Consider the following 26,820-nt stretch of genomic DNA (forward strand, 5'->3'; position numbering starts at 1 on the left):
CAAAAGACACCCCCTGGCCCTTTACTGCCGGCAAGTCCTAGGGTCCCCAGAGCTGTGCGCCACTAGCCCTGGACCATGACCGCACCCACGTGGGAAGTTCAGCGTGGGCGTCCCCACAACCAAATGTGCATTTCTTCTAAATCCCAATGTGGCAGGTGACTTTTACCAAATGGGGTGTAGTCGGCTCCACCGGCCTATCCTCCTCAAGTCAGGCCTGCCCTCCTTCCCGGGCAGCAAAAGCATTTTACAAAACCAAGAGTCTGGAGTTTGCCCAACGCGATACTACACAAACGCCTCCTCATCGAAGCCGCCAGGGCCCTGGTTTGTAGCCCCAGGTGGCCATGGGGGGGGCGGGGGGGCTCCAGGGAGCAGGGCCCTGGGGGGCGGCAGGAGGTCCAAGGCCTCGGGGACGCAAGGCTGAATACACACCCTCCGCCTGTGCAGACCGCAGAGCCCCCTGAGGAGGATGGGTCACCGAGCAGGTGCCGATGGGGTGGGCAGCCCACAGCCCCAGGGCAGCAGGGGTCTGGGAATGCAGCCCCATGTGAACCCCTGGCCACCCCTGCTCCCAGATCATCACAAGGGCACCTTGGCTGACAGCCTTTCTCGTTAACCTGGAAACCCCCCCAACTTTGAACTTTCCTAAAGTGGCGCGTGAGCCTCAAAGAGCCGACAGGAGCAGGCTGGACAGGGAGATCCCGTTAATCCTCAGACACAAATGCCCTGAGGTACTGTGTGCACAACTGGGGACGTCTGTGGGGAATATGGGAACACCTGTGAGGAGTACTGGGGACCCCCGTGACAAGTACTATGGACCCCTATGAGGAAGGAGTACTGAGGACCCCATGAGGAGTACTGGGGAGCCCATGAGGAGTACTGAGGACCCCATGAGGAGTCCTGGGGTTCCTATGAGGAGTACTGAGGACCCCATGAGGAGTACTGAGGACCCCCATGAGGAGTACTGGGGACCCCATGAGGAGTACTGGGGATCCCATGAGGAGTACTGAGGACCCCATGAGGAGTCCTGGGGATCCTATGAGTACTGAGGACCCCATGAGGAGTACTGAGGACCCCCATGAGGAGTACTGGGGACCCCATGAGGAGTACTTGGGATCCCATGAGGAGTACTGAGGACCCCATGAGGAGTACTGGGGAGCCCATGAGGAGTACTGAGGACCCCCATGGGGAGTACTGAGGACCCCATGAGGAGTACTGGGGAGCCCATGAGGAGTACTGAGGACCCCCTGAGGAGTACTAGGGAGCCCATGAGGAGTACTGAGGACCCCATGAGGAGTCCTGGGGATCCTATGAGGAGTACTGAGGACCCCATGAGGAGTACTGGGGAGCCCATGAGGAGTACTGAGGACCCCTTGAGGAGTACTGAGGACCCCATGAGGAGTACTGGGGATCCCATGAGGAGTACTGAGGACCCCATGAGGAGTACTGAGAACCCCATGGGGAGTACTGGGGAGTACTGAGGACCCCCACAAGTACTGGAAGTTGAGCTGCAGGATAATTTCTGCCAGGGGTGGAGAGGTTCCAGAAGCCTCCACAGGACTGGCTCCCTCGTATCAGGACCAGGACGCACAATCTGGCCTGACCGCACTTGTGCACGCGGAGTCGGAGCTCTTCCTTCGCAGCAGTGTCACGCGCAGGCAGCTCTGTTCTTGGGACCCTGCCCCCCAATTACCCCCGCAGCTCACTAACACTCTGCCTTGCTCCTCGAGCCACCGAGACACCTGTCCCCCTCCTCCATCCCCCCCGCTGTCGGCTGTTCTGATGGCCACACACAGACGCCTTTGCTCCGACGCCCGGCAGTCCAGTCTTATTAACCAAGGCCTTCCAAGAGCTCCTCGATGCCCCAAAATAGGATTTCCGTTCCCTGGGCCGCCGGAAGCCTTGCCGGCGTGGGAGCCCCCGGGGTGCAGGCCGCCCGCACTCATGCCTCTGGTCTGCACCCCGGCTTCCCACAGCAGATTCGGGCTTTGCAAGTGAACCGGGCCTCAGGGACGCAGCACCAGGCTGAAAGCAAGTGTGATCCGCTCCTGCCGGACTAGGCAGGCTTTCCCGGGCTGCACGGGCCATGCCTGCATCTTCTGGAAGCAAAGCTCGAGCTCCCCAGACACGTGGGGGTGGCTGCTCTCAGGACGTACCTGGTCCCAGGACGCCAGTGGGGGCGGGTTCTCCAGAACCTGGGCTTCTTCCCCAAATGTCAATGCACCTGGAGGATGGCTCACCTTCGTGGGGCTCGTAAAAGGCACAGGATTAGCGTGGAGCTCTAGGGAAAAAGGGAAAAATAAGGCCTGAAGACCAGGAGAGAGGGGATCCCAGGAGCCGTGAGCAGAAGTCCACCCAGGTGAACAGCCCTCCCGGGCGGGTCACGGCGCCGGTGCCCGTGGGACCCGCCTCTGAGAGGGCCGTGTCTGCGCCTGGTGTGGCTTCTGACTCACTAGTGAGGTGTCTCGGAGATAAGTCCGCGCTAGGCGATGCCGGGAGCCCCAAGGACGGAGCCCACGCTCCCACCTGGCCCGGAGGGCTGTCCTCCCTCTTCCGGGGCTTCTCCATCAGGAACATGGGACACAAAGCGGGGGAGCCCCAGCCCTAAAGTCTGGGCGAGGATTTGCTGGGCAAACGTGAAGACCAATAAGATGCGCCAAAGTCTCAAAGCCAGGACGTTCCCACACAAAGCCTCCCTCCGGAGGCCCCCGCCCCGCCCCTGGCACGGCCAGGCCAGCTTCCACCTGCCTCGGCTGATGGGGGTTAGACGGAACATGCATCCGAAGGAAAGCCACAGGCCGCAAAGGGGACCCTCCGCCACGTCGGCAAACCAGGGCTCCGCACGTAAACTGCCCATCTTCCAGCCTCGCCCAGAAACCCCCAGTGAGGAATTTCTGGGTGAGCATCAGTGACTGACTCTGTTTCCCCCCGAAAGGGAGGTGGGGAGACCCACTAGTGAGACCTCTGCTCTTCCCCTCAGGGAAGGTGACCTTGCCTGGAACAAGCCTTTCTTTTCTCTTCCTATAATTTCCGTGTCCTGCCTTCCTGTAAAAATCTTCCATTTTGCGCAACTCCCGAGAGCGTAACTCTACCTGCCGAAGCATGAATTGAACTTACTCAGTGGATTTTTTTTTAAGTGATCTCTACGCCCAACATAGGGCTCGAACTCACAACCCCGATACCAAGAGTCGCCGCTCCACTGACCGAGCCAGCCAGGCGCCCTGGAAGTTTGATTTTTTTTTTTTTTTTAAGATTTTATTTATTTATTCCTGAGAGGCAGAAACACAGGCAGAGGGAGAAGCAGGCTCCCTGCAGGGAGCCCGACGCGGGACTCGATTCCGGGACCCCGGGGTCATGCCCTGCGCCGAAGGCAGCCTCTCAACAACCAAGCCACCCAGGCATCCCTGGAAGTTTGATTTTTAAGAATTGCACACGGTTTAAAGCCGTAGAAGCTGGTGCCGGTTTGAGGGTGTTTGTGATGCCCTTTTCTCTAGTCCTGGAGATGCTGGCAAAGGTGCGGCCCCCGGGCAGGTCCCCAGGGCGGTGCCCAGATGCACAGGTAGGAAGAGGCGGTGCTCTAGTTGGATTCCCTCGGGCTCCTCCCACACCCAGCTCTGCTCCAGGGGCTGCCGCAGCCTCTCCTGGAGGCCAGAAGCCAGGATCCCCAGGACCAGCCCTCCCCAGCACCGCCCAGCCCGTGACACTGGCCTCCGCCTCCCCCAACCCAGGACAACGTCCAGCCTGATTTAAATATTTTGAGTCAACACCACTGGATTCGAATCATGCCAATAAAAGGTGACCCAAATTAACCCACAACCATGTTCCCGAGGGTCCTTTAAAATAATGCTGTGAGTGTGGCAACCTGCCACCCATGGAGCAATATGCCAACCTGGGTATGAGGTGACTCCCCAACTAATATGTCCCCGGAAATGTCTGCGAATGAGCTAGGGTGATAAAGCGACTTCTGTTCTCTGAAAGCAAGCGAGTCCCAGAGTTGCTGCGCTCAGGCTATGAGAAGGAAACGCAGTGGAAATGTCCCGGGCAGCAAAAATTATATGAAAAAATCTTGAAGACACGTGGTCACAGAATCACATCAACAGAAATCGCTAGGGGAGAAATGGGCTGGATGAGGGACATCATTCCCCATGACCTTCACAGAGGAATGGGAGCGCTGCTTTGGCCTTGGGTTCAGTCCAGATGCAGAACCCACCCCACACGTGCGCCTCCTGGCGTCTGCAGGCCGGGTGCACCGGGTGGGTGGGAGCCGGGTGGGAGCTCAGATACGCCTCCCCTGCAAAGGAACACTGGAAATTAAGCAACCCTGTGGGATTTCTATTTTCTAGGATCAATAATGGACATCCCGTCCTGCGTTGGTGCAAGGAAACCTCAGCCCTGTGGCCGTGAAGCAGCCCCCGTAACCTGGGCACCCTGTCTCCTAGCTCCGGGGTGGCCCCCAGACTCGGGGGTTCTCAAGGTGCAGCCCCTGCACAAGCAGCAGCCCCCAGGGCCCCTGAGGCATAATGGCTGGGGCGGCCCCAGGATCTCAGTGAGCCCCCGGGGGGCCAATACCCTGGAGTGAGGAGACTCCAGGAGGGGTGGTGGGAAGGCTCTGGGCCACACGGGGCTTCCAAAGCCGAAAGCCTCGCTGACGGGCAAGCCTGGGGCCAGCTGCCGAGTGTTTTCATTCCCTGCCCTCACCTGGCCACAGGGTTAGGATGGCCCCTCTGGAGGTGGCGCCACCGGGCCCTCGGGGGCCAGCTGTCTTCCCAGGCCCTCAAGGAGCACCCCGCCCGAGGCCGAAGCCCCTGCGCCCCTGGCTCCTGCAGGGTGGGAGTCGGCCACGGGTGCCGCAGGAAGTCCCATGGTTTTAGTCACAGCCACCCTAGGCCCACTCTTCCCTCCGGGTCTGTGTGCCCCGCATCCAGTAGACAAGCACGTCGGGGCCACACACGGACGTAAGCACGGGGCCAGTTCTCAAATCATGACTTGAAACGGATTCCTCGTCTGACTGTTAAGTAAGCTCTCTGGCTTCATTCAGCTCGGGGAGCAGAGCAGGTCAGGCTCGCGCCCCCCTCCCCGTCATGACCCCGTCCCCCAGCCACGTTCACCTCTCCGGGGACCTGACCCACAGGGAAGGGAAAGGCCGGACCAGCAGCGACGCGGTGCCAGGGGTCTTTCCCGTGTGCCCCCACCACGGAGCAGGGCGGGGGCAGTGCAGCTACGCCCCAGGCCAGGTCAGGGAGACGGGGGAGAACAAGCAGCTTGGCCTGGCTTGACCTTGAAGGTGATGTTTCCAGCGCCAACCGTCCACGGCGCCTTCCCACGTTCCCCGAGGGCGCCCACCGAGCTCAGGACGTGGCTCTGGGGCCCTGCGTACAGCGGTGGTACGTGACCCTCGGGGCTCCCTGGGCCCACCGACTTCTGCTCTGCTGCCCAGTGGGGGCTGGGGGAGGCACTGGTCACCCCCCTACAAGCTCTGGCCTCTCGGGGCCAGGGGCACCCACGCCTGTGTCCAGGGGGCCGCCAGCCACCCAGAAAGATCCATGTGCAGTGACTCAAATAGGCCTGAACCGAGGTGTGGAGTCCGGGTCTTGAGCAGACGAGGGGCACCCTTCAGGGTACCAGGCTGCGGTGTGTCCGGCGGGTGTGAACCCCGCCCCGAGGCTGGGCTCGCCTCCCCGCGAGGATGCACGCACACACACAGGCTCGCCAGCGGGTCTCCTACCTCCGGGTGTGCCTGTGAGGCCGGGCAGCCTCCTGCTGAGAGAGACGCGGTCTTCTCAAAACTGTCTTCTGGAGGCGAGGGCGCAGCCGGGGCCGCCCGGGGCCGCCGAGCACCCTCTGCAGAACGGGGGCTGACGGGGGGACAGTCTGGGCTGGGGCCTCTGCCAGCCGCCCCGTGAGCCATCCCAGCGTCTCCCTCCCAGCCTCAGCCTCACGGGCTCCCACAGGCCAGGGCCATGAGGAGTGAAAGCACGGGCAAGAGACCAGCTGGAATCGCACACATCACAGGGCACAGCTACAGGCATTTCTGCAGGGCCAGGGGCAGGTCACATGGGCAAGGCCCCTGGGACCCCAGGCCTGCCCCCACCCAAGGCCAGAGCCAAGAGCTGCGCCTGGACGACGTGTGACGGCAGCAGCCCTCCTGAGCAGTGCTCTCAGGGTGCAGACCACGCAGGTGCAGGTGCCCGACGAGGCAAAAACCCTTTCTACTGCAAACAATGGGGTGGGGTGTAGAGAGGATGATGTAAACGTGGGAGAGACTCACCCGGCCCGGGGGCCCCCACCTGGCTCTGGCCACGCTCCCAGAAGATGTGTTCCTGAAGCTGCCCCCCACTCCCCGTGGGACGGCACTGCTCACACTCCAGGGAGGGACAGGGTTCCTGTGCACCCGGGGGTGCCGACGGGCACCTCAGTATTTCCAGCACCAAGAACGACTTTCCTCTCCAGGGCCAGGTGGGCCCAGCTGAGCCCAGGAAGGACCCCGATGCTCCCCCACACTTGCCGGCACCTTCTTCTTTCCCTGAGACTGGGGGACGCAGAGCACTGGAGGGACTCAGGATACCCTCCTCAGGGCCACGGCTTCATGGTAGGTGGTATGGGGGGCACTACCTGGGGCTCAGCCCCATCAAGGGAAACCTGCACCTAAGTCGCTAAGACCCCCATGTGAACAGACCCATCAGGGGGAGGGCGGGGACCCCCATGTGAACAGACGCACCAGGGGGAGGGTGGGGACCCCCATGTGAACAGACGCACCAGGGGGAGGGTAGGGACCCCCATGTGAACAGATGCACCAGGGGGAGGGTGGGGACCTGCCATGTGAAGAGACCCACCAGGGGAGGGCAGGAACCGACCCCTCATGTGAACAGATTCATCAGGGGGGGAGGCAGGGACCCCCCATGTGAACAGACCCAGCAGGGGAGGGCGGGGACCCCCATGTGAACATATGCATCAGGGGGAAGCAGGGACCTCCCATGTGAACAGACCCAGCAGGGGAGGGCGGGGACCCCCATGTGAACAGATGCATCAGGGGGAGGGCGGGGACCCCCCATGTGAACAGACCCAGCAGGGGAGGGCGGGGACCCCCATGTGAACATATGCATCAGGGGGAAGCAGGGACCTCCCATGTGAACAGACCCACCAGGGTGAGGGTGGGGACCCCCATGTGAACAGACCCACCAGGGGGAGGGTGGGGACCCCCATGTGAACAGATGCAGGGGAGGGCAGAGGAATCCCCCTGGCAGGCCTGGAGGGGGAGCTGTTCTGCCTTCTCTGTCCTGGGGCTTGTCCTTAGAGGCCACTGCCACCGTGTGCTCTGGGCATGTCCCCACTCAGGTCCTCCGGGGGCAGCAGCTCCCCCTGCGCCACCTCCCAGGTAAGGCTACGCAGCACAGACCCTCCGGGGACGCCTGGGCCTCTGTGGCTGTAAGGGGACCTCAGGTCCAGGGGGCTCAGACGTGTCCACACGCCGCAGGCTCACATAGGCACTTACGGAGCGCACGCGCACACACGCAGACACAGGCACTCCCGCCTCTGCATACTCGCAGACACGCCAGCACACACACTGAGGACAGGCACACAGTGGAAGGCCAGCTCGGTGCTGGGGTGGGCACAACAGCCAGGAGACCTCCCGTGCCTCCACGGACAGCCGCCGCGGCTGTGACTCCACTGCTTCGGACACAGGGCTCGGTACTGTGCCAAGGGGCCCTGCGTCGGTGGAATTTCTCACAAGATCCAGAGGTGTAGGTAAAAAGTGACGGTGACATCCCCAAGCCCTGTTTCCCATCCTTCTGGGGACAAAGAGGTGGTCCTGCAGAGTGACACAGGGACCACCAAGTGCCAACGGCAAGGCTCCGGGAGCTGCTGGGAGCTATTTGGGATCAAAGCAGAGTGAGGTGATAACAGCCAGAAAACCAGGTGATGGCCGCAGCGGGCAGCGTGGGGACACAGCGAGGAACTGGCCCCCCGGAACCAGCTGCTCCCGTAAACAGGCGGTAACAAGACAGGCTCAGGGAGCCGAGGCCCAGCCTGCTCCTGGCGAGCTCCGGCTGAGGACAGGGATCCCGTTCACCCTCAAAGCGCCCTGGGGGGCGGCAGGTGCGACAGTGGGGTCACGTGCACTTTCCGGAGAGGCCAGGTGTGAGGAGGGGCAGGGGCGGCCTGTCCTGCACAGGCCCCTAGGACGCGGGGCACACGCAGGCCCCGGTGGCCACCTCCGCACACCTTGCTGACCCTGGGCCCGGGGCAGGGCGCGTGGACCGTGGAACTCCCAGGGCCGCGGGGCCCAGCATGACGCACACGGGTGTGCAGAGGGGCAACTGGAACGAGGCCTGCGCTCCTGCCCCACGCTCCACGGGGACCCTCGGCACCAGCCTGCCCTGTGCCCCCTGCACCCCTGCATGCCTCAGCTGCACACCCCCCTTCCCAGGGCTGGTCCGAGTCCTCCCAGGGCAAGTCTCTTTTTTTTTTTCTTAATCTTTATCAGTTCCCTTAATTATGTCCACGTTCTAACTGAATTGGGATTTTACAAGAGTTAGTTTTACTCTGTTTCACCCAGGAGACTAGACCACTTGGGGTGAGCCCTGGGAGTAGACTGGAGGGGCTGCATGTCCTGGGGGGTGCTGGGTGCCGCACGCTGTGGCAGGAGCTCGTTCCTGGGGTGGGGGGGCTCGGAGGACGACCCAGGAGCCCGCAGGTCCCACTGAGGCAGCGCTCTGAGCCTGTGATTTCCAGGTGCAGGTGAGTAAACAGACCCCGAGGCCCTGGGGGGTCAGACCTCAGCCGGTGCTCAGCACACACGGGCCGCACTCGGCCTCCCAGCCCGCGGCTTCTCCCAGCAGGAAAGTGTGTACTTTCCACTCCACCAGTCACGGCCTTCACACGGGCTGTGCACACAGGAGGGATCCGCGGCAATCAAACACCCGCCGGGTGGACAAACAAAACCCCTCTCCAGAGCCCTACAGCTGCCTCTGCGACCCCTGGTCACCCTCCTGGCGAATGTGACGGCCCACTTCTGAGCCCCACCCCCACCCCGAGCTGGCGTGGCACCTGCAGTCAGGGCCATCTCCTCCCGTGGGGCCTCGGGGCCCCGGCTGACGCTGCAGGCACAGGACTAACCCAGCACACTGGGACACAGGAGGGGGCCAGCGGGGGCCCCGCACAGCAGCAGTGTCCCTGTGCTGTCCCTCGTGCCAGCTGTGGCCACCTGGGGCCCCTTGAGCCCATTCAGGTACGTGGATCCAGCACCTCCATCCTGTTAGCCACGTTTCCAGGGTCATGTGGGCCTGGGGCCACCACCGTGCCGCTCATGAGGACGCAGAGACGCCACAGAGGTGACAGTGTTGGAGGAGCTTCTCAGGCTGCTTTCCGTGCAGACGCTGTGGACGGAATCGGTTGGTGGTTCCCGTTGGTACTGCCACGGAGGCCCGTGGGGAGCCACCAGGAGTCCCCAGGACGGCTCCGCCCAGTCCTGGAGGCGTTTCCCACAGCTTCCCTGCGCCAGGACTGAGCCCCCAGGAGGGTCTTCTGGGACGCAAGGCACCTGAGGCAGCCGTCCAACCCTCCTTGGTTCTTGCCAAACTTCAATGAACAAAAGCCACCTCTTCAGACTTGTTTTTTAACCACAAACTCCGTGTTTCAGATCTAACACCCGATGCACAGGGCAGCACGGTGCGCACACCTTCCGGCGGCGCGTGCATCAGTCACACGGAGGCAAACAGCCGGACACTGCGGGGTCACCTTCCTGGGCTGTTAGCACAGCCCTTGCTCCCCCGCACCCCACGGAGCTCAGCTGCGTGCACGCGCAGCAGGCCGGCACCCGCGTTCACACCGGACGCTCTACCGCGCCTTTCTGATCCCCAAGGTCCCCACGGCCTGGGCGCAGTGCCCGCCTGTGGGTGCCCCCTGCCGCACGAGCATCACAGCGGCGGGGGGCGGTAATTACACTGCAGCAAAGGTGAGGGAGGTGCGGAGATCCCGGGGGACGTGCACTCACCTTCGTTCCAGGTGTCCCCAGGAAGCGGCTGCAGCAAGCACAGCAGAGGCACTGCTTGCACGAGCACCCTCCAGCCCAGCTCCCCGCAGACGGCGCCCATGGGGCCTCTTGCTCACACCCCAAACCCTGGCACCTCCGATGGGCCTGCAGTGGCGACAGCCGTCCTGTGGCCTGTCCCGTGTCCCAGTGGGGACAGCGAGCCCAGCCCTTAGCACCTTGCCAACCAGCCAATCGTGAGTGTGTTGGGTGGGGGAGCTCAGGTCTCACCCACCCATTCCCCCACCCCTCCCTCTCCATCCCCCCACCTCCTCCCTCCCCCCCCAAGGCCTGGAGCAGCCTCCCCTCAAAGGCGCCTCCTACATGGTGGGAACACACAGGGGCAAGTGTAGCTCCAGCCAGGGAGGTACCCTGGTAACGGGGAGTGACACGGGGCAGGCGCCCTGCACTCCCAGGGGAGGGCCAGCACAGGACACCTGCATGGGACACCTGCATGGCCCTCTGCCAGCTACTCCTGCTGCTGGAGGAGCAACCGTCCCAACACTCACTGTCTCAGCTTCAGGGAAGTTGAGTGTCCACAGATGAGCACTGAAACACCCTCATAGGGGACCATAAGGGATCCCAAACACCTGGGGTGCTCTGGCCACTTGGGCACAGGGCCTCCCTCCTGGTATCCTGATCCTTTCCTTCGCCTCCTCCTCCCCCGCCCCCCTCCATCCCCCCCCCCAATCTTCTCCTCTCCTTCTGCAAAGTTACAGGGAGCAATCCCACCAGCAGGACACAGATCATCACAGAAGTCATCATTCAGCCCTGAAGACTCCAGTGATCACTTTGATTTTTCTCTTAAAAATACATCACAAACAGGAAATCATAAGTACTTTTGCCTAATCCTGTTCCAAGGCAGTCTTGGAAGGGTGGGGTCTATCGGGTCCAGAACACACGCTGGCCCACAGGAGCAGCGCAGGGCCATGGGGGCACCCGCCCGGCTCTCGCCTTCTTCCTTTGTCCTTTTGCCTCAAGTGGTCTCCCCCTTAAATCCACACCAAGCAAAACTCATGACATAGTTAAATGATAAACCATGATCCAGAAATAAGATCTTCGGAAGCTGTTGCCACTTGCGGCCGCCGAGATCAAGTGATGTCAGCCTCACACCACGTGTGCTGGAGGCGGGCCGGGGACAAGGAGAGCCACTGCCGACTCTATGCAGGGAGGTCCCGTGTCCCTAGAGGCAGAGGAGCCACCAAACACCCCAAGTCACCCGGATTGTGACCCTCTGGAGACCCGTCCAGGCCTGGGGGAGCCACTCCCCGGGGGCTCTTCCGCCAGGGGCTGGAGGTCAGCAGGGGGCACGGCCCCCCACCTCCTCACAGGTCTGCCCCCAGGAGGGGACGCCCCAGGCCCCGTCCCGGCCCTCAGTCTCCCCGCCCATCCTGCTCCTCCGACTCACACAGCAAGCAGTCCCTGAGGACAGAGGTGTTCTGGTCACCTGTGCTGGGGCGCAGGGCTGTAGTCACGGCATGCAGGAAGCACGGGCAGGCCCTCCTGGGGGGCCGCTGGCAGGCACCCTAGGACCAGACCCAGGGCTGGTTCCTACCCGGCTGGCCAAGCGCCTGAGGGCTGTGCTCCCTCTGACCCCACAGCAGTGGCCTCCGAGATGCTAAGCCCAGGGCTACACCCAGCACAGGGGTGCAAAGCCGGGGTCTCCCCGGGCCTCCCGGGGTCTCTGCTGGAACCGGGGCTCAGTCAGTGGGGATCAGGGCCCCCCGTCCCCATGCTCCCAGGGGTCATCATCTGCTCATCGGGGACGGGAGGCCCTGCAGCCTGGGCCCCACCACAGGCCCGCCCACCTTCAAGGGCGGGAAGCAATCATTCTGCGCTGTGCCGCTACCTGATGCACAAGTCCGCGTGGCCTCCTGGACCTCAACATGACGAGTCAGAATTTACTTTTCTATCCAGAAAGTACATGCGTGAAGGTAAAAAGTCTAAAGGCCTATGGTGAGCAAACGGCCAGAGATGATGGACTGCATTCCAATAATACATACTACTCAGTCCCTTAAAAAATAATTTATTTTTTCATTACAAAACCGACTAGAAGAGTTTTAGAAAATACTTAAGTTTACAAAGACCAAAATGAAACATTCACAAGTCATCAGGTTTAAGTGCTGCTGCATATTTTTCCAACCTTTTTCTTTTCTTTTAAAGATTTCATCTATTCATGAGAGACACAGAGAGAGAGGCAGAGACACAGGTGAGGGAGAAGCAGGCTCCCTGTGCGGAGCCCGACGTGGGACTCGATCCCTGGACCCCGGGGTCACGGCCTGGGCTGAGGGCAGGCGCTCCACCACGGAGCCCCTGGGCGTCCCCCAACCTTTTTCTGACACCCACACGTACGTGGCTATTCTCAGACCTGGAGTCCGGTCATACCACCTGTAGCTATGATCATAAACACTGCACCATGTCAGTATGTTGTTTCTGTAACGTTACTTTGAGAGCAGAAAACACTGTCGAGCCATAGGTTATTTAACAGATCCCCTATGAATTCATATTTAGGATATTTCAGGGATTTTGGTACAACAATACAGAACACCTTTAATTATCTGTGTAAATCCCTATAATAAAAAGTATTGGGTCAAAGGGCAGACAGCCCTTTCTAAGGCTTTTCCACACGTAAAAACCCAACCAGAGCCCAGCAGTGGCTGCAGGGTTAATGTCTCTCCCGTATCCCATCCTGACCCACATCCTAGCTCAGGGTTCACGTGGAGAAGCCAAAAAACCCAGCAGAGCTCAGGCTTCCTTTCAGATCTCCCATCGGGACCCCCATAAAAGGCCACGATTCCAAGCGCAGCTCTGCCCTTCTGCCATCCACCGAGAACTGGAAGGCCGCTCGGCACCTGGCCAGCCCCACACGACGGAAGCCGCAGAGCGAGTCTCCCGGGTGCAGGACGTGACTGAGGGGCTCAGCACTGGGACAGACGAGTCTCAAAATATGTTAACTGTTCAAGTTATGTTCACGTTTCTAACCTGAGCTAACGGAACTGCAGTGGTTACTGCTCAGCACAGCAGCTTGCTGGTTTCCCTAAGCACCCGTGGGAGAGAAAGCCGTCCTCAGTCAAGGCTCTGAGACCCAGGGAAGCACGAAGCAGGGCGTCCTGCCGAGCGGAAGACAAAGACCCCCGCGTCCTGACCCCCGGAGACAGCCTGGGTGGCCTTGCCCACACGGAGACTTGGGCCAGCCCCGAAACCATCAACACAACTCTACACGCAGAAAGAAATCACCTGTGGGTTTACAGCACTTTAGAACCTGCGTGCAAAGCTACTTGACCACAGCAGAGTTAAAATGAAGACGCTCTTCCCAGACTCGTGAAGTGACTGGTGGACACGGAGCCTGAAACGTGTAGGATTCGTTACTCTGGACGCACAGCGAAGCCTGGAGAGAGGGCCACCGATCACGCGTCAGAGGCCTGGATTCGAGTGCCATCCCTGCCACCAGCTCGGCGTGCCTGGGTGCACTGCAAGATCCACTCTGACAAAGGATCTCAGGCGTCTGTGCCGCTCCAGCCTGGACAGGCCCTCCAGCAACACCGGATGCCCAAAGGTGGGATGCAAAAATACACACGCCGGACGCTGGAGGAGCTGAGGCGCGGTGGCCACAGGGGGCGGCCAGGAGCCACTGCGCCACCACCTCGTGCTACAAACCAGTACTGTACACTCACTCTGTGCGAAACATCATTTGGATAATCAGCAGTGACCAACTTCCCAGGTCGGTAACTATCACAGCAAAAAAAAGGTTTATGAACTATCTTCAGGCTGCTTCACTGAACATCATGATTTCCAAGTCTTACTGCAGCAAGGAGAGAAGAGAGAAGAGACACTTGAAAACTGGAACGATATGAGCTTTAAAGAGTTGCTTGAGGGCAGGCAGCCCTGGTGGCTCAGCGGTTTGGCGCCACCTGCAGCCCGTGGTGTGATCCTGGAGACCCGGGATCGAGCCCCACGTCAGGTTCCCTGCATGGTCCCTCTGCCTGGGTCTCTGCCTCTCTCTCTCTCTCTCTGAATAAATAAATAAATAATCTTTAAAAAAAAAAAAAAAAAAAAGAGTTGCTTTAACAAATGCTACGTCCCACGCGAACGCTCACTGACAAGCATCAGAAACAGCACTCGCGACCCTGGGTCTTACCACGCGCTCCAACGCGCTCAAGTGGCTGGAAGACAACTGCTCAAGGTTGCAGATTCCTCTTCCGCTTACCCTAACCCCGCACCTCACTTCTCGGCCTTGACATGCCAGTTAAGACGAGTCACAGCGGCCTCCCCACAGCGGGATCGGATGGGGCAGCGTCGGGGGGGGGCGGGAAGCAGGGCCAGGGGGCTCTGCGTGCTGCAGCTGGACACCCGTGTGACTGAGGCGGCCACAGGGCTGCCCCGGCCGGTTATCAGGCTCCGAGGACAGAGCCAGGGGAGGGTGGGGTGTAGAAGCCTAAACCTACCTGAAGTCTGGATAAACACAGTCTCTTTTCCTCATTTTCCACATCTTGACAACAAAACAGACACGAGAACAAGGGAGAATAAAATGTAGTATGTTTATCCAACTGTCTTTCATTAACCCAACTTTTAGCCAGAAAATTTCTGAAGAAGTAAAATGCACAGACTTTCATGGCTCTACACATGGCCCACGGCCAGCACGGCGCAGCCCCGAGCTCCCGGGCAGGGACCGGTATATGATAGGGCTGGGATGAAGTACTGCAGGGAAACGTCCTCGTGGAGCAAATCAAAGTGGATAATCTTGTTACTGACGAGGTCTGAGGAGAGAAGAAACCCTGTCACTGCCAAGAGCCCCAGCACTGCGGCCCACCTCCCTGGGGACAGGCTGCAGTGGAGGACAGGGCACAGGAGGGGTGCACGTCGCACCGAAGCCCAGGTCAGGTGGCGCACACAGGGCGAGGGGCACATTCCTTGGGAGCCCCGCTCGCTTCAATGGCCATGAGAGGCCCTAGCGAGAGGCAGTGGTGACGGCAGGGCCACAGCCAGCACGGGCAGGAGCGCGGGGGCGGGTGAGGGGACCCCATGGAGCCCATGAGGGTAGGCCAGGCCAAGTGCCAGGCTGCAGAGGGACCAGTCACAGGGGCCGTGGGTGGGGCAGGCGGAGACCCAGGGTGTGGGGCAGAGGAGTGGGACGCTGCAGGACGCCACCCCGGGCCAGAAACCACAGACAGAAAAGCTGGTTTGAAATACCAAGCAAAGGGTAGGAGAAATCCAAGTCGTACTGTGTCACAATCCCTGGCTCATCACTGACCTCTGGGGATCCCAGTCACCTTTCTGAGGGCTCAAGCCACTCAGCTGGCCGCCTGGTGTAGAACCCACAAGGCCCGCTGTCCTGAGCGGGCCACGAGGGGGGGGACTCAAGGGCAATGCCCCCCTCCCCCCGGGCTTCCACTCTACACAGGGCAGGGCCGGTTTGCACTGGCGCCACCCAGCAGCCTGTGCAGAGCCTGTCAGCAGACGGGAGGGGTGGCTGAAGCCTGGGCCGACCCCACACCAAGACGCAGCTCCCACCCTCAGCCCTAGAACCCACAACAGGCCAGGCCAAGGGTTCTCGGGATGCAGCGCACGCAGACCCTGGTACCCACCCCAGGATCCGGCCATTCCAGCATCTGCGACCATAACCCTGGCCCTCGGTCGCCGTGCCCCATCGCCCCATCTAGTGGACGTGCTCACTGCCCTCCCGTGATCTGCTTCACTGCGTGTCTCCTTCTATGGGGCTGCTCCTCCTTGGCAGGCACAGCCACCTACAATTTTCTGTTCCCGTCAGGTGCGCTCCTGGGCCGTCCTGAGCGCCGCTCCCAGTTGGCCGGGTGCTCAGCCTGCCGGCTCCTCTGTGGAAGGTGTGGCTCCCTTTCAGATGCCCTGATCGGAGCGGCGAGGAGACAGAAAGAGCCATGGAAAGCTCAGGGCGAGCAAGCCCTTCCTCCTGTGTAGCCAATAACTCCTGAGAGCCAGGAGGGAGGTGCAAGCTGAGGAAGACGGGGCCGACCGCGATCCAGGGCCCACAGGCAAAGATCGGGACAGGAGGCAAACGGCCAGGTAGGGGACAACTGTAGGCAGCGCTCAGGGTTCGACCCACGAAGGCAACAGAGGCAGAGCAGGGGAGCTGGGGCCAAGCCCACTTGACGTCAGGGGCTCCTCTCAGCAGGTCAGACTGGACGATCAGCACCCGTTGTCTGGAAGCCTCCCCGGATACAGACCCACACAGCCCCGTGCCTAGCCAGCGATGCTGCAGGCCACCAGGCGCTGCTAAATCCAGGAAACCCCAAACACCCACCTGCCCGAGAACACCGGGTCCCTGTGGCTGAGCTGTGTCTGCACTGAGGAGACCACGTACCGTCACGGGCCTGCCTCTGATTATGGGATCTGAAACGTGGACAACGATACACACACACACTCACTGCACACAGCCCTCGTAGGGTTCACTTGCTGTCCAGCGAGGAACTGCAGGAGCTTCCGGATGTCTATGTGCACTTCAGCCATCTGCTCGGGGGGTCTCTCCTGAGACGCGTCTTCAGAGGCTACAATGACACGGACAGTGTGAGAGGTGACCGGGAAGTGTGGGGACTTAAACGGACGATTCCCGTTGCCACTGGCTGGCACAGCCTGGAAATACAAAGTGTGAACACAGTCGTGGCTCAGCAAGCAGCTACCGAGGCCTTCCCTCTAAAACACTGCGCAAACTCCCAGGGACTCTACCTGAAATATGACCCACTCTCCCCATTTTGGTCCAAGGAAACGGTTCCTGCTAGCCCCCTGCCACATGCTGAGGAGCGGGACCACACAGCTCACATGTGACTGCTCCTCCTTGGGAACGAGGGGGAAGAAACGGTCCTTCCCCCTCTGGCCAAGCATCACACACCCTTGTTGTAACACATTAAAATAAAGAAAACGAGTAACACGGAAGGCACTCATTTCACATGGCTGTCAGCAAAGCCTCGCCAGGTGGACCTCCCATGGCTGGATCAGCACATGCTTCGCTATAGAGTGGACCCCCCTAGGATGCACCTCTCTTAACACAACGTGCACTGACACACCCTAACTGTAGCACCGGGGGTCCTATCACACGGTTGAGAACGTTGGAGGGGGCCCCAGGGGCTCAGTGGTTGAGCACCTGCCTTCGGCTCAGGTCATGACCTCAGGGTCCTGGGATCGAGCCCTGTATCTGGCTCCCTGCTCAGCGGGGAGCGTGCTTCTCCCTCTGCCTCTCCCCGACTCAGCTCTTGCTCAAACAAATAAAATAAAATACTTTTAAAACTTTAGAGAAAGAACAGAACACACCCGGGATCGATCCGTTTTCCACATCATCAATGGACGTCCCAGGGCCCCGTGTGGCGTCCGCTCCAGCACCCGCTCTGTGTGTCCCAGGAGCTCTGCAGGCACCACTGGGCCCCCTCACCCCCGGCGCCCCTGTCACCCTGTCACTTGCCGCAACTGAACTGGTCCCGTGATGTCCCAACACCACAGAGGGGACGAAACATCAGGTCAGGCGAAGAAAGCTGTTATGTGCTAACCTAGTCCATAAATACTAGGGACTGCAGCGGCAGGAGGTGAACCCTGTCTACCCGGTGTCACTATTCCAGGGCAGAAATGGGCAGATACGGGCCCCTGGGGCCCCAGGGACCACAGGTGCAGGCGCTGCTCCTCAGGCCAAGGCGGCTGAGCTTCCCCAAGCCTGAGACCCCGTCAGCCGCATTTCTCCCGTTCTGCAGGCAGAGATCTGAGCAAGCTGTGCCCCCCGAAACCACGTGTTCCACACACAACACGACCCCTGGGAACACGTACCGGGCGGAGGGTTCCCAAGGTCTTTGAAGTGAGTTGTGACACACACTAGTTCTGTTTCTATTTTCAAGTTCAACTCTCCGCTGAGGTTTGCTTCCATGATCTGCAAATGGAGTATTTTACAGTCTTAAAAAAGAAGGAAACAAAAGGGGGAGAAAGAAGATCAGCTCCTGCTAAACCAGGCAACACAGCGGCCGCCAGCTGCAGCCCCCTCTGGGAGGGAGGCCCACCCGACACCCCGCAGCCCCCGCGGCCCCCGCAGGAGGGCCCATCAGAGCAGAGACCGGGGAGAGGCGGCAGCAGCCTGGCCCCAGGATCTTGGCAGGTGCCCGCGCGGACAGGAAGCCATGGGGGCGAAGCACAAGGGGAGTGGAACGGGAGGGGGGTTTCCAGGAGGGGAGGACAAAGAGCGAGAAGGGATAGCGGAGGGGCCGCCGTGGAGGCGGCGTGCTGTGACGTGCCGTGGTCACAGCAGGACAGAGCCCTAAGCCCTGAACCTCAAAACCATCTGGGGTCCCACTCTCATGCCGAAAATGAGAACCCGTGCTCTAGAGGATTCCTCAAAGGACTGTGGTCAAGCCCCAAAGGACTGTGGTCAGAGAAGACAGCCAGCACGGTGGCAAGAGCGCTCGGAGACGCAGGGTCCAAGCAGCCGCGTCCAGCTCCGCGAGGGCAAACCGCCGGGAACAGAAGGGAGACAGCAGAGCCCGAGTTGGGGCCGGGTCGCCGGTAGAGACAGCGGAGGAGGACACGGGATGGCATGGTGCCCAGCAGCAACACGGAGCCCTGGGCAGCACATGAGGGCCCAGCGGTCCCCGGGAGCCCTGGAAATGGGGAGGGGATGCACCTGCATCCGCCTGCGGGGAACGCTGCCCGCACAGAGGAAGGCCGGCCAGAGCGGCTCACGGCAGGCTCCAGAGAAGGCCCCTCGCCACGCCTGTCCCCACCGCGAAAGCCACTCCTCGCAGTGACTCAATCAGAGCGGAAGCCCGCCCGCCCTGGAGAGCACGCGGTACAGGCCAGGGTGGCGGGAACGCCGAGCAACACGACTCCCAGGTCGTCTGTCCCAAGCGACCCTCTGGGAGGCGGCTCGACGGGACCGCAGGCGGTCTGCTGTCCCCGTACGGCGCAAGCAACACCCGCGCCACTTACAGGGGAATGTGGGAGCAGAGTCCCATGGGAGCGTTTCCGTGCTGACAACGGGGACATCCTCAACTGCTACAAACAGGAGGGGCATGTGGAAATCAGGAGAAGCTTGTCCACAGCTGTATTCTCTAAGCTGTCAAACCCATGTTCTAACTACAAATGCAACGTAACTACAAAACTTTGAGAATCTCCTGGGAACATAACCCGTTTTTAAAAACCAAGCTCAGGAGTGCCCGGGGGGCTCAGTGGGTGAAGCCTCTGCCATTGGCTCAGGCCATGATCTCGGGGTCCTGGGATCGAGCCCCGTGTCGGGCTCCCTGCGCGGAGGGGGGCTGCTTCTCCCTCCGCCTGCCCGTCCCCCTGCTTGTGCGTGTGTGTGCATGTACTCTCCCTGTCAAATAAATAAGTTCTTTATCACAATTAAAAAAAAAAAAGGGAAAAAACCAGACTCAAGGTTGGGAGGTGAGATTTCCAAATTTCGAAAGGTCTGGAGATGTGGCATTTCCGTCTGCACTGCCAGCAGAGTGGCTTGGTGACCTGCACTGAGGGACAGGCCCCGGCCAATCCCCAGAACCCGCCTCCCAGTCTCCCAGCCTACGCCACTTCCAAGGTCACAGACAGCTCTCCTTTCCAGCTGCAGCCTCCACCACCAACCAGCACGCTTGGGTAATGGGACTAAACCCACCAGTGAGGTTCACAGAAAGATGCGTGTGCCGCCGTATAGCCCACGGCCTCGCGGACCAGCCCATGGCATGCGGTCTCTCTCCCAGGTGTCGGCACCTGCCCCCCTCTAAAGCCGGAGGTCTTCGGGAATCCACAGAGCTGTCTGCAAGTCGGCAGTTTTGGTTACCCACCAAACCCAGAGGCTGGTGGGAAACCTGAGACCTGCGGGGAGTCGGGGGGGGACTCGGCCCGCAAGGCTCTGGGCTCGGGCAGCCGCATCTGTACGCAGCAAGCGCAGTCTGATATTCCTCATTCCTGTCCCTTAATACCTGTGAACTCAAGTATTTCTCATTCTAGAAACAAAATTAAAAACCTCTCTGAACTTGACTGAGCACTTATCTGGAGTTTAAGATTTTTATTTCTAGGTCATCTCTACCCCCGACGTGGGGCTTGAACTCACAAGCCTGAGACCATGAGCAGGAGAGGCGCAGAAGCCAGGCAAGGACCCACAGGCTCCGAGCGTCCCAGGCGCCTCTGATGACTTGAAATTGAATAGGAAACAGTCCTCCAAAGATCGGACTGTTGCATAATCTTGGAAACATGCCCTCAAACGTTAAGTGCTTGCTGTCAACTCTCCATGTGAACCCAGACACATGCTGTCGCATTTCTGAGCCCATCCTCCTGGAATCCAGCACAGAACCTGAGCAAAATAACATAAAACAACCTGCAGGTTCTCACTGCCTTTGAAGTGGTTTCACATCAAGATTTCATTCAGGAAAGCAGCCTGCCAGGCTCTCCTAAGCTTTCTTCTGATCCTAAAACCGAAGTGATCGCACACGAGCCCACCCACTGGGGCACCAGCAGGGTCTGGAGTGTAATGGCCACCAAAACTCAGGGACAGAGGGACAAAGGCCTAGTCCTCTGAGCGCGGGCCACCGAAGGCTGGCTGTGACCATCCTCGGGAACATCAACCGCTCCAACGTTACTCTATTTCTCACGGGGCTGGGAAAGCCCTTACTTCTCTGTGATTTCGCCAGTGACCGTCCCCTACCACTTCTAAGCGTGACCCAGTGCGCTGGGCAGCCAGCAGGAAGCGTCTCTCCGCACACACAGAGCAGCAAAGCTCCCATGAAGATGTGCCATCCTGCTCACCTCGGGGGATACCTGGCACAAGGCCAATGGGCTGCACGGTGTGGCCAGGAGGGGCCTCAGGCCCACGTGGCCCGAGGACCACCCCTTGCCACAGCGTCACAATACCATCACCCCTGCTTTAACCACAAAGCTGACGAGTGCAGTTTCTGAGCTGAGGGCAGGCGGAGCAGGACGGGGCTCTCACCTCGGCCACTGCAGGCGGTGCCAGGCCAGGCAGCAGGCACACCAGGCTGCGCATCGGGACTTGGTCCCAGACCCCAACCCACACCTCCTGAACCAGAACGTCAGCTGGCTCTCCCTGCAGGCCTCCCCGCTCCTGCCTGGGACCCCAAGTACAGCCGCACGGGCCCCACCCCGTACCCAGGAGGTAGGGAAAGACCGGGGGGCTCAGCCCGGGTGTCAGCACCTCCTGGAGGGGGATCTGCGCAGGCTGAGCCCCCTCCTTTCCCTCTCTCCCCCTTCGGACGCAGACTTCTGGTCAGGCTCACTGAGCTGTGTGCCTGGCCACTCCAGAATACTTCCCAGCAAGAGTTCCAGACTGTAGCAGCCACGGCATGAAATCTGTTTTTAAACATTCCAGAGAGGGCAGCCCCGGTGGCGCAGCGGTTTAGTGCCGCCTGCAGCCCGGGGCGTGGTCCTGGAGACCCGGGATCGAGTCCCACGTCAGGCTCTCTGTGTGGTGCCTGCTTCTCCCTCTGCCTGTGTCTCTGCCTCTCTCTCTCTGTCTCTATGAATAAATAAAATAAAATCTTTAAAAAATTTTAGAAAATAAATAAATAGGGATCCCTGGGTGGCGCAGCGGTTTGGCGCCTGCCTTTGGCCCAGGGCGCGATCCTGGAGACCCTGGATCGAATCCCACGTCAGGCTCCCGGTGCATGGAGCCTGCTTCTCCCTCTGCCTGTGTCTCTGCCTCTCTCTCTCTCTGTGACTATCATAAATAAATAAAAAAAAAAAAGAAAAGAAATAAACAAACATTCCAGAGAGAGAAAAACATCTCTGATGGCTCTGGGCCCCTGTGCTGAGTCATTTCCACTGAACCAAAAGAACACTCAGAGCCCTGGATTAACTGCCCTGCCTGTCCCCCCATGTGCCTCACGAAGCCCCTCAGAGCCTCTTGGGGGTGCCCAGAGTTGCCCCAGAGGAAGCTCCCAGCTCCTGACAGCTGGATTCACGTGAAAGCAGCCACAAGAAAACGCAGACATTTGGGGGTAGCCTCGTCCCGGGCTAAGTGGACAGGACCCTCCATTCACGGCCAGCACCAGTGACTCCTTAAACAAACACGTATTAGCAGATCAAACATGGAACGTCGTGTCCAACATAGGAAAGAAGGCCCAAAACCGCTAAACACATCCTCACGAGGCCACAGATGCAAATACACGGGACGAGGGCCACGGTGGATGCTCTCCCCGAGGGGAGGCAGCAGAGAAGCCCCAGAACAGGATTCTGCTGGCAGCTGTGAAAGTGCTGGCTCTGCACCCAGGCCAGGTCTCCGGGGCGCCCGGACACCACAGGGCGGGGCATGAAGGCATCCATACCTCCAGAAGGCGCGGCCTTCTCCCAGGGCACGCGGCCCAAGCCAAATGCTTGTAAGATACGTGAAATGCCCTTTTCTGAAGAAGTCACCACTTACAAGGTGATTGCTGATGTTCTTCATTTTTTCCACGATGCTCTTCATCGTCTTCAAGGCTGGTAAGTAAATACTAACCTACAAAACCAACGAGGAACATCGAAGGTGTTAGAAACACGAGCACGGTCAGGTAGTGACAGGGGCTCACTACCCGTCTGCGATGCGTGTGTGCTTAGCAGCTCTCAAGGCCCGTTCTCTAGTTGTCTGAATAAAGTTCCTTTAAAAACACAAAAAGAAGGACGCCTGGGTGGCTCAGTGGTTGAGCATCTACCGTTGGCACAAGGCGGGACCCCAGGGTCCCGGGATCGAGTCCCGCGTCGGGCTCCCTGCACGGAGGCTGCTTCTCCCTCTGCCTGGGTCTCTGCCTCTCTCTCTGTGTCTCTCAGGAATAAGTAAAATCTTTAAAACACAAAAATATGAAAAGAAAAACAACTTTACCACCCTGCTACCTCCTCCTGCCTCTGGTCACCTGGGCGATGGCGTCCCTGTGGGCATCCGCCTGGGGCCAGGCCGGCAGCCCTTTAGCCAAGATGCCCCTGCACGGCCGGCGGGATGATGCAGCACCATCCTCTGCCCTGCGGGGCCACAGCCACACGCTGGCCCCACCCCACACGGATAAACCCTGCGAGGGAGCCTGGCTCCAGCCCTCAGCCCGGGCTCCGAACAGCGCCTGAGACGGTGCGGTCCCTGTAGGGACCTGCCAGCAGGAGTAAACGGTCTCCCCAGTCTGTGTCAACACTTCCCTTTCCAGAAATTGTGAGCAAGAGGCGGAGGACTCTGTGGCACCGCCCTGACTCTCGGGGGCTCTGGGAGGCCCCCCGGCAGGACCCGCTCTTATACACGTCCTGGACAGCGCTCCCCACAGATCTGTCCCCTCTGTGCCCCGCTAACTCCAGTGCTACGACCCAAGCACTTCTCTCTCCGTGTGTCGCGTGTGGTGTTTCCGCCAAGTGCAGCGCTATCTTTAGGTATTTTACATAATCCACAAAAGGCAATTACTGCAATTCTTTTCCTGAAGTATCCTTTAAAAATGACTAGCATTTCCTCTCAGGTACTGTATGATTTTTAAATAAAATAAACTACAAGACCGTATCTGAAATCAGGGAACTGGAATCACAGCACTGAACACGTCACGAGCGAAAGACAACTGGCATCACTCACATCGGAGTCTGGGATGGTAGGTTCTTGCAAATCCTTCCACAGCTTTCTAGGAATAACCTTGACGGGGATGTCATGGGTCACCACGCGACTGCTGCTCGACACAGATAACTGTCAAGAGAAAAATTAAAACATATTCTCGTAGCGTGAATTAAAAAGACAGAATAACTGAAGGATAAATGGAAATGGGTACCCAAATCTAAGTGGAACGGCCTCAATTTGTTCATCAAGGCACATTCACCAGATATTTAGTGCAGGCCTGTTTGGCTCTTAATCCTGTAACAGGTTAGATGTGTGGGAAGTAACACAGGGTCCCCAAGTTCCAGGGGCACAGGTGGGTCAATGAGCAAGAAAACCAACACCCACAGGGGCATCCGGGGCTCAGTCGGTGAAGCATCTGCCTCTAGCTCAGGCCATGATCTTGGGGTCCTGGGATCGAGCCCCGAGTGGGGCTCCCTGCTCGGCGGGGGTCTGCCTCTCCCTCCGCCTCTCCTCCTCCCCCACTGCTCAGGTGCACACATGCAAACATGTGTTTTCTCAAATAACTAAATAAGTAATCTTTAAAAAAGGGAGGTGGCTGCATTGAGGGAAGGTGAGGAGGAAGGGCACTGGGCTGCAGGTCTCAGGGAGCCAGAAAGGGAGACATTCCAAATGGAAGCCTGAGGGCCCCCAAAGTCTGGGAGCTGGGAAAGAAGAGGATGCTCCAGGGGACCATGTGGACGGCGGGAGTCGGTGATTTGGCTCCAAGACAGCGGGGGCCAGGCGCGCAGGGTTCTGGACATCATGGTAAGACACGTCAACCCCATCCTGTGGGTCAAGAGAGCCTACAAGGTGTGTGTCCCGAGGACAGCCAGGCAACAGAGGCTTCTGGAAGCAGCACTGACAGGTGTGCATGCTGGGAGAACAGGAGGTCACCCGAAGGTGTCAGAGGGGATGTGGGGAAGTCCTCCCAAGGTGCAAACAGACAGAGAGCATGATTTGTGCACGAGGTGACCACACCTGTAATGGGAACACGCAGTCGGAAGCGGGGTGGGGAGGGCCCTGGCACGGGGAAAGACAGGGTCCCAGCCCGCGGCAGGAGCGCAGCACCATTTACACACGAGGGGGCCTGACTCCCGTGGAAAGCAAGTGTCTGCGCGCACATCCCTCCTGCTGGTAAGCCAACTAGCTTCCCGTGTGCTGCTGCAAAGTCCGGATTCACAGCCACTGGTAACCCGGCCGGGCCGGCTCCACGCTGCCCCCCACTCACCAGCTCTATTGAGACCGTGAGGCAGGGAAAGTGCTTATTAGTCAGCTTGATCTTCAAGGCTCTGGCGTTCTGGGCCGTTTTCAAAGCTCGAGATAAATTTTCCGCGGTTAGGTCTAAATAGATGGCGTTGTTCTCCGCAGAGATGCCCTCCATCTGGAACTCGCTGAAGAAGTTCTCCTGAGGGAAGGCGAGGAGGGGACCCTGTGGCCTTTCCCAGGGCTCCCGCGGAGGTGCCCCGGCCGCCCGCGCCTCCTCTCACCTGCTCCAGCTCACACCACATGCTCACCCCTGCGCTGGCCACTCTGTCCGACAGCACGAAGTTCAGCTTCTCCGGGCTGATGCGCAGCGTGCAGGTCTTGGCCAGCTTGGCGATCATGGCACTGACCCCTGCGGGGAGCGAGGGCGCAGGGCAGCTGCTTCAGGAGGCTGGTGCGAAGGGGCCCGGTGCAGCGCCCGGGGAGGGGGGGGGGAGGGGGACGGGACGGGACGGAGCGGGGACGGGGAGGGGGAGGGACGGGGAGGGGGAGGGGACGGGGACGGGACGGCGGCGCGGGGCTCCCTCTCACGCTGGGCCACAGGGCTGCAGGCCGAGCCGGGGCGAGCCCAGGGCCCCCCCCCACGCTCGTCTGGCCCAAGGCAACTTCCCCGACCGTCCTGGGCGCCGGCTCAGCCCGCGGGCCCCACCGGCCTCCAGCCCCCCTTCCCCCCCTTCCCCCGCCTTCCCGGGGGCCCATCACCCCCCCGCCCCGCGCCGACGCTCTGCCCCACGCCCTTCTCCCCGTCGCCGCGCGCCCCGGCATCCGCCGGCCCCCGCCCCCGCGCCGCCCCCGCGCCCTCCCCGCCGCCGCTCACGGGTGAAGTGGTTCAGACAGGCCGCGTCCACGATCTTGGCCCGAAACTTCATGGCGGGACCCGCGCCGCCCGGGCCGGCGGGCGCTCCCCACGTGCCTGCAGCCGACCGCCGGACACCGCGCCGCGCGGGGAGGGCGTCAGCGCACGGCGGGGCGGGCGACCGGGGTCACATCCGGGGGAGGCGGGGATGGGGGGGGGCTCACGTCCGGGGAGCGGGGCTCCGGGGCACATCCGGGGCGGGGCTCCGGGGCACGTCCGGGGCGGGGCTCCGGGGCACATCCGGGGGCGGGGCGGGGCGGGTGCCGGTGTGGGGGCGGGGCGGGGCGGGGCGGGGGCTGCAGCGACGGCCGGCACCGGCAGAGGACGCTCGTGTGCTGATGCGCTCCGATATCCTACAACTTTTTAAGAATATCTTATTCATTTATTCACGAGGGACACACGCAGGACAGAGGCGGAGACCCAGGCGGAGGCAGAAGCAGGCCGCACGCAGGGAGCCCGCCGGGGACCCGACCCGACCCGGACCCGGACCGGACCGGACCGGACCGCCGCAGCAGCCCCCAGCCCGAGCGCCGGCCGCCCCCCGTGTCGGGCGCTGATGGGCGCGCTCGCCCCGCCTGCACTCAGGGTGTCCGTCGAAACACGCGCACTTAGTCCCCCGGTGTTTCCGGCGCCCTTCTCTGGGCCTTTCTAGTCCTTGTTGGTTTCGCCCTCTTTCCCCCTTAGAATCCCTTGCCGGACGGGCTCAGCGGTCCTGAACTCCTTTATTCGTTGCCTGTCTGGGGAACTCCCGATCTCTCCTTCCGTCCTGGACGACAGCCTCGCCGAAGAAAGGATTCTTGGCTGCGCACTATTCCCATTCAGCAAATTGAACATGTCCTTCCCCTCCTTTCTGGGCTGCCGAGTCTGTGGGCAGATCCGCCGAAACTCGACTCACCTCCTCGTCGGTCGGGGACTCCCGCCCCCGCAGCCCCGCCTCGGCCGTCAGGACCCTCTCCTTGTCTGTGTGTCTCGTGAGTCCAGCTGCCACGTGCCCCGGCGGCGTCGGCTGCTCGCGAACTTAGTGGGAGTTCTCTGTGCTCTCGGTTTCAGTGTCTGTGTCCTTCCTCGGGTTAGAGAAGTTTACATAATTTGTCCAAATAAAACTTCTGCCCCTTTTTCTCTCTC

General features: G+C 60.5%; 1 protein-coding gene and 2 long non-coding RNA genes across 10 annotated transcripts; 2 read left to right on the plus strand and 1 right to left on the minus strand.

The window, feature by feature from the left end:
• Positions 1-6: 6 nt before the first annotated feature.
• Positions 7-12,045, plus strand: LOC119865602. 3 transcript variants are annotated; one of them, XR_005386907.1, is made up of 6 exons: positions 7-321; positions 649-728; positions 4,341-6,181; positions 6,448-6,586; positions 7,333-10,224; positions 10,741-12,045. It is a non-coding gene; the product is annotated as an uncharacterized LOC119865602 (long non-coding RNA). The 3 variants fall into 3 exon arrangements; XR_005386905.1 differs by having other exon boundaries at positions 4,341-6,175; XR_005386906.1 differs by having other exon boundaries at positions 4,341-6,175; positions 10,747-12,045.
• On the minus strand, positions 12,038-25,806 carry LOC119865601 (checkpoint protein HUS1). Of its 6 annotated transcripts, none has more exons than XR_005386904.1 (10): positions 25,657-25,806; positions 25,064-25,191; positions 24,805-24,981; positions 23,559-23,666; positions 22,401-22,475; positions 17,813-17,912; positions 16,429-16,548; positions 15,776-15,889; positions 14,473-14,784; positions 12,038-13,829 (listed from the first exon to the last, which is right to left on the minus strand). XR_005386904.1 is itself a non-coding variant. In XM_038589075.1 (10 exons), the coding sequence occupies exons 1-9, from the start codon at positions 25,706-25,708 to the stop codon at positions 15,254-15,256; spliced, it is 951 nt and encodes a 316-aa protein (XP_038445003.1). In that variant the 5' UTR covers positions 25,709-25,806; the 3' UTR covers positions 14,658-14,784; positions 15,218-15,253. The 6 variants fall into 6 exon arrangements, 5 of the variants coding, with proteins under 5 accessions (XP_038445006.1, XP_038445002.1, XP_038445004.1 ...); XM_038589075.1 differs by lacking the exon at positions 12,038-13,829 and adding an exon at positions 15,218-15,330 and having other exon boundaries at positions 14,658-14,784; XM_038589074.1 differs by lacking the exon at positions 12,038-13,829 and having other exon boundaries at positions 14,547-14,784; positions 25,091-25,191.
• LOC119865603 lies at positions 24,833-26,820 on the plus strand. Its single transcript, XR_005386908.1, has 2 exons — positions 24,833-25,233; positions 26,089-26,820. It is a non-coding gene; the product is annotated as an uncharacterized LOC119865603 (long non-coding RNA).

The sequence above is a fragment of the Canis lupus genome, unplaced genomic scaffold (assembly GCF_011100685.1).
Source record: "Canis lupus familiaris isolate Mischka breed German Shepherd unplaced genomic scaffold, alternate assembly UU_Cfam_GSD_1.0 chrUn_S1630H1821, whole genome shotgun sequence".
Taxonomy (NCBI): domain Eukaryota; kingdom Metazoa; phylum Chordata; class Mammalia; order Carnivora; family Canidae; genus Canis; species Canis lupus.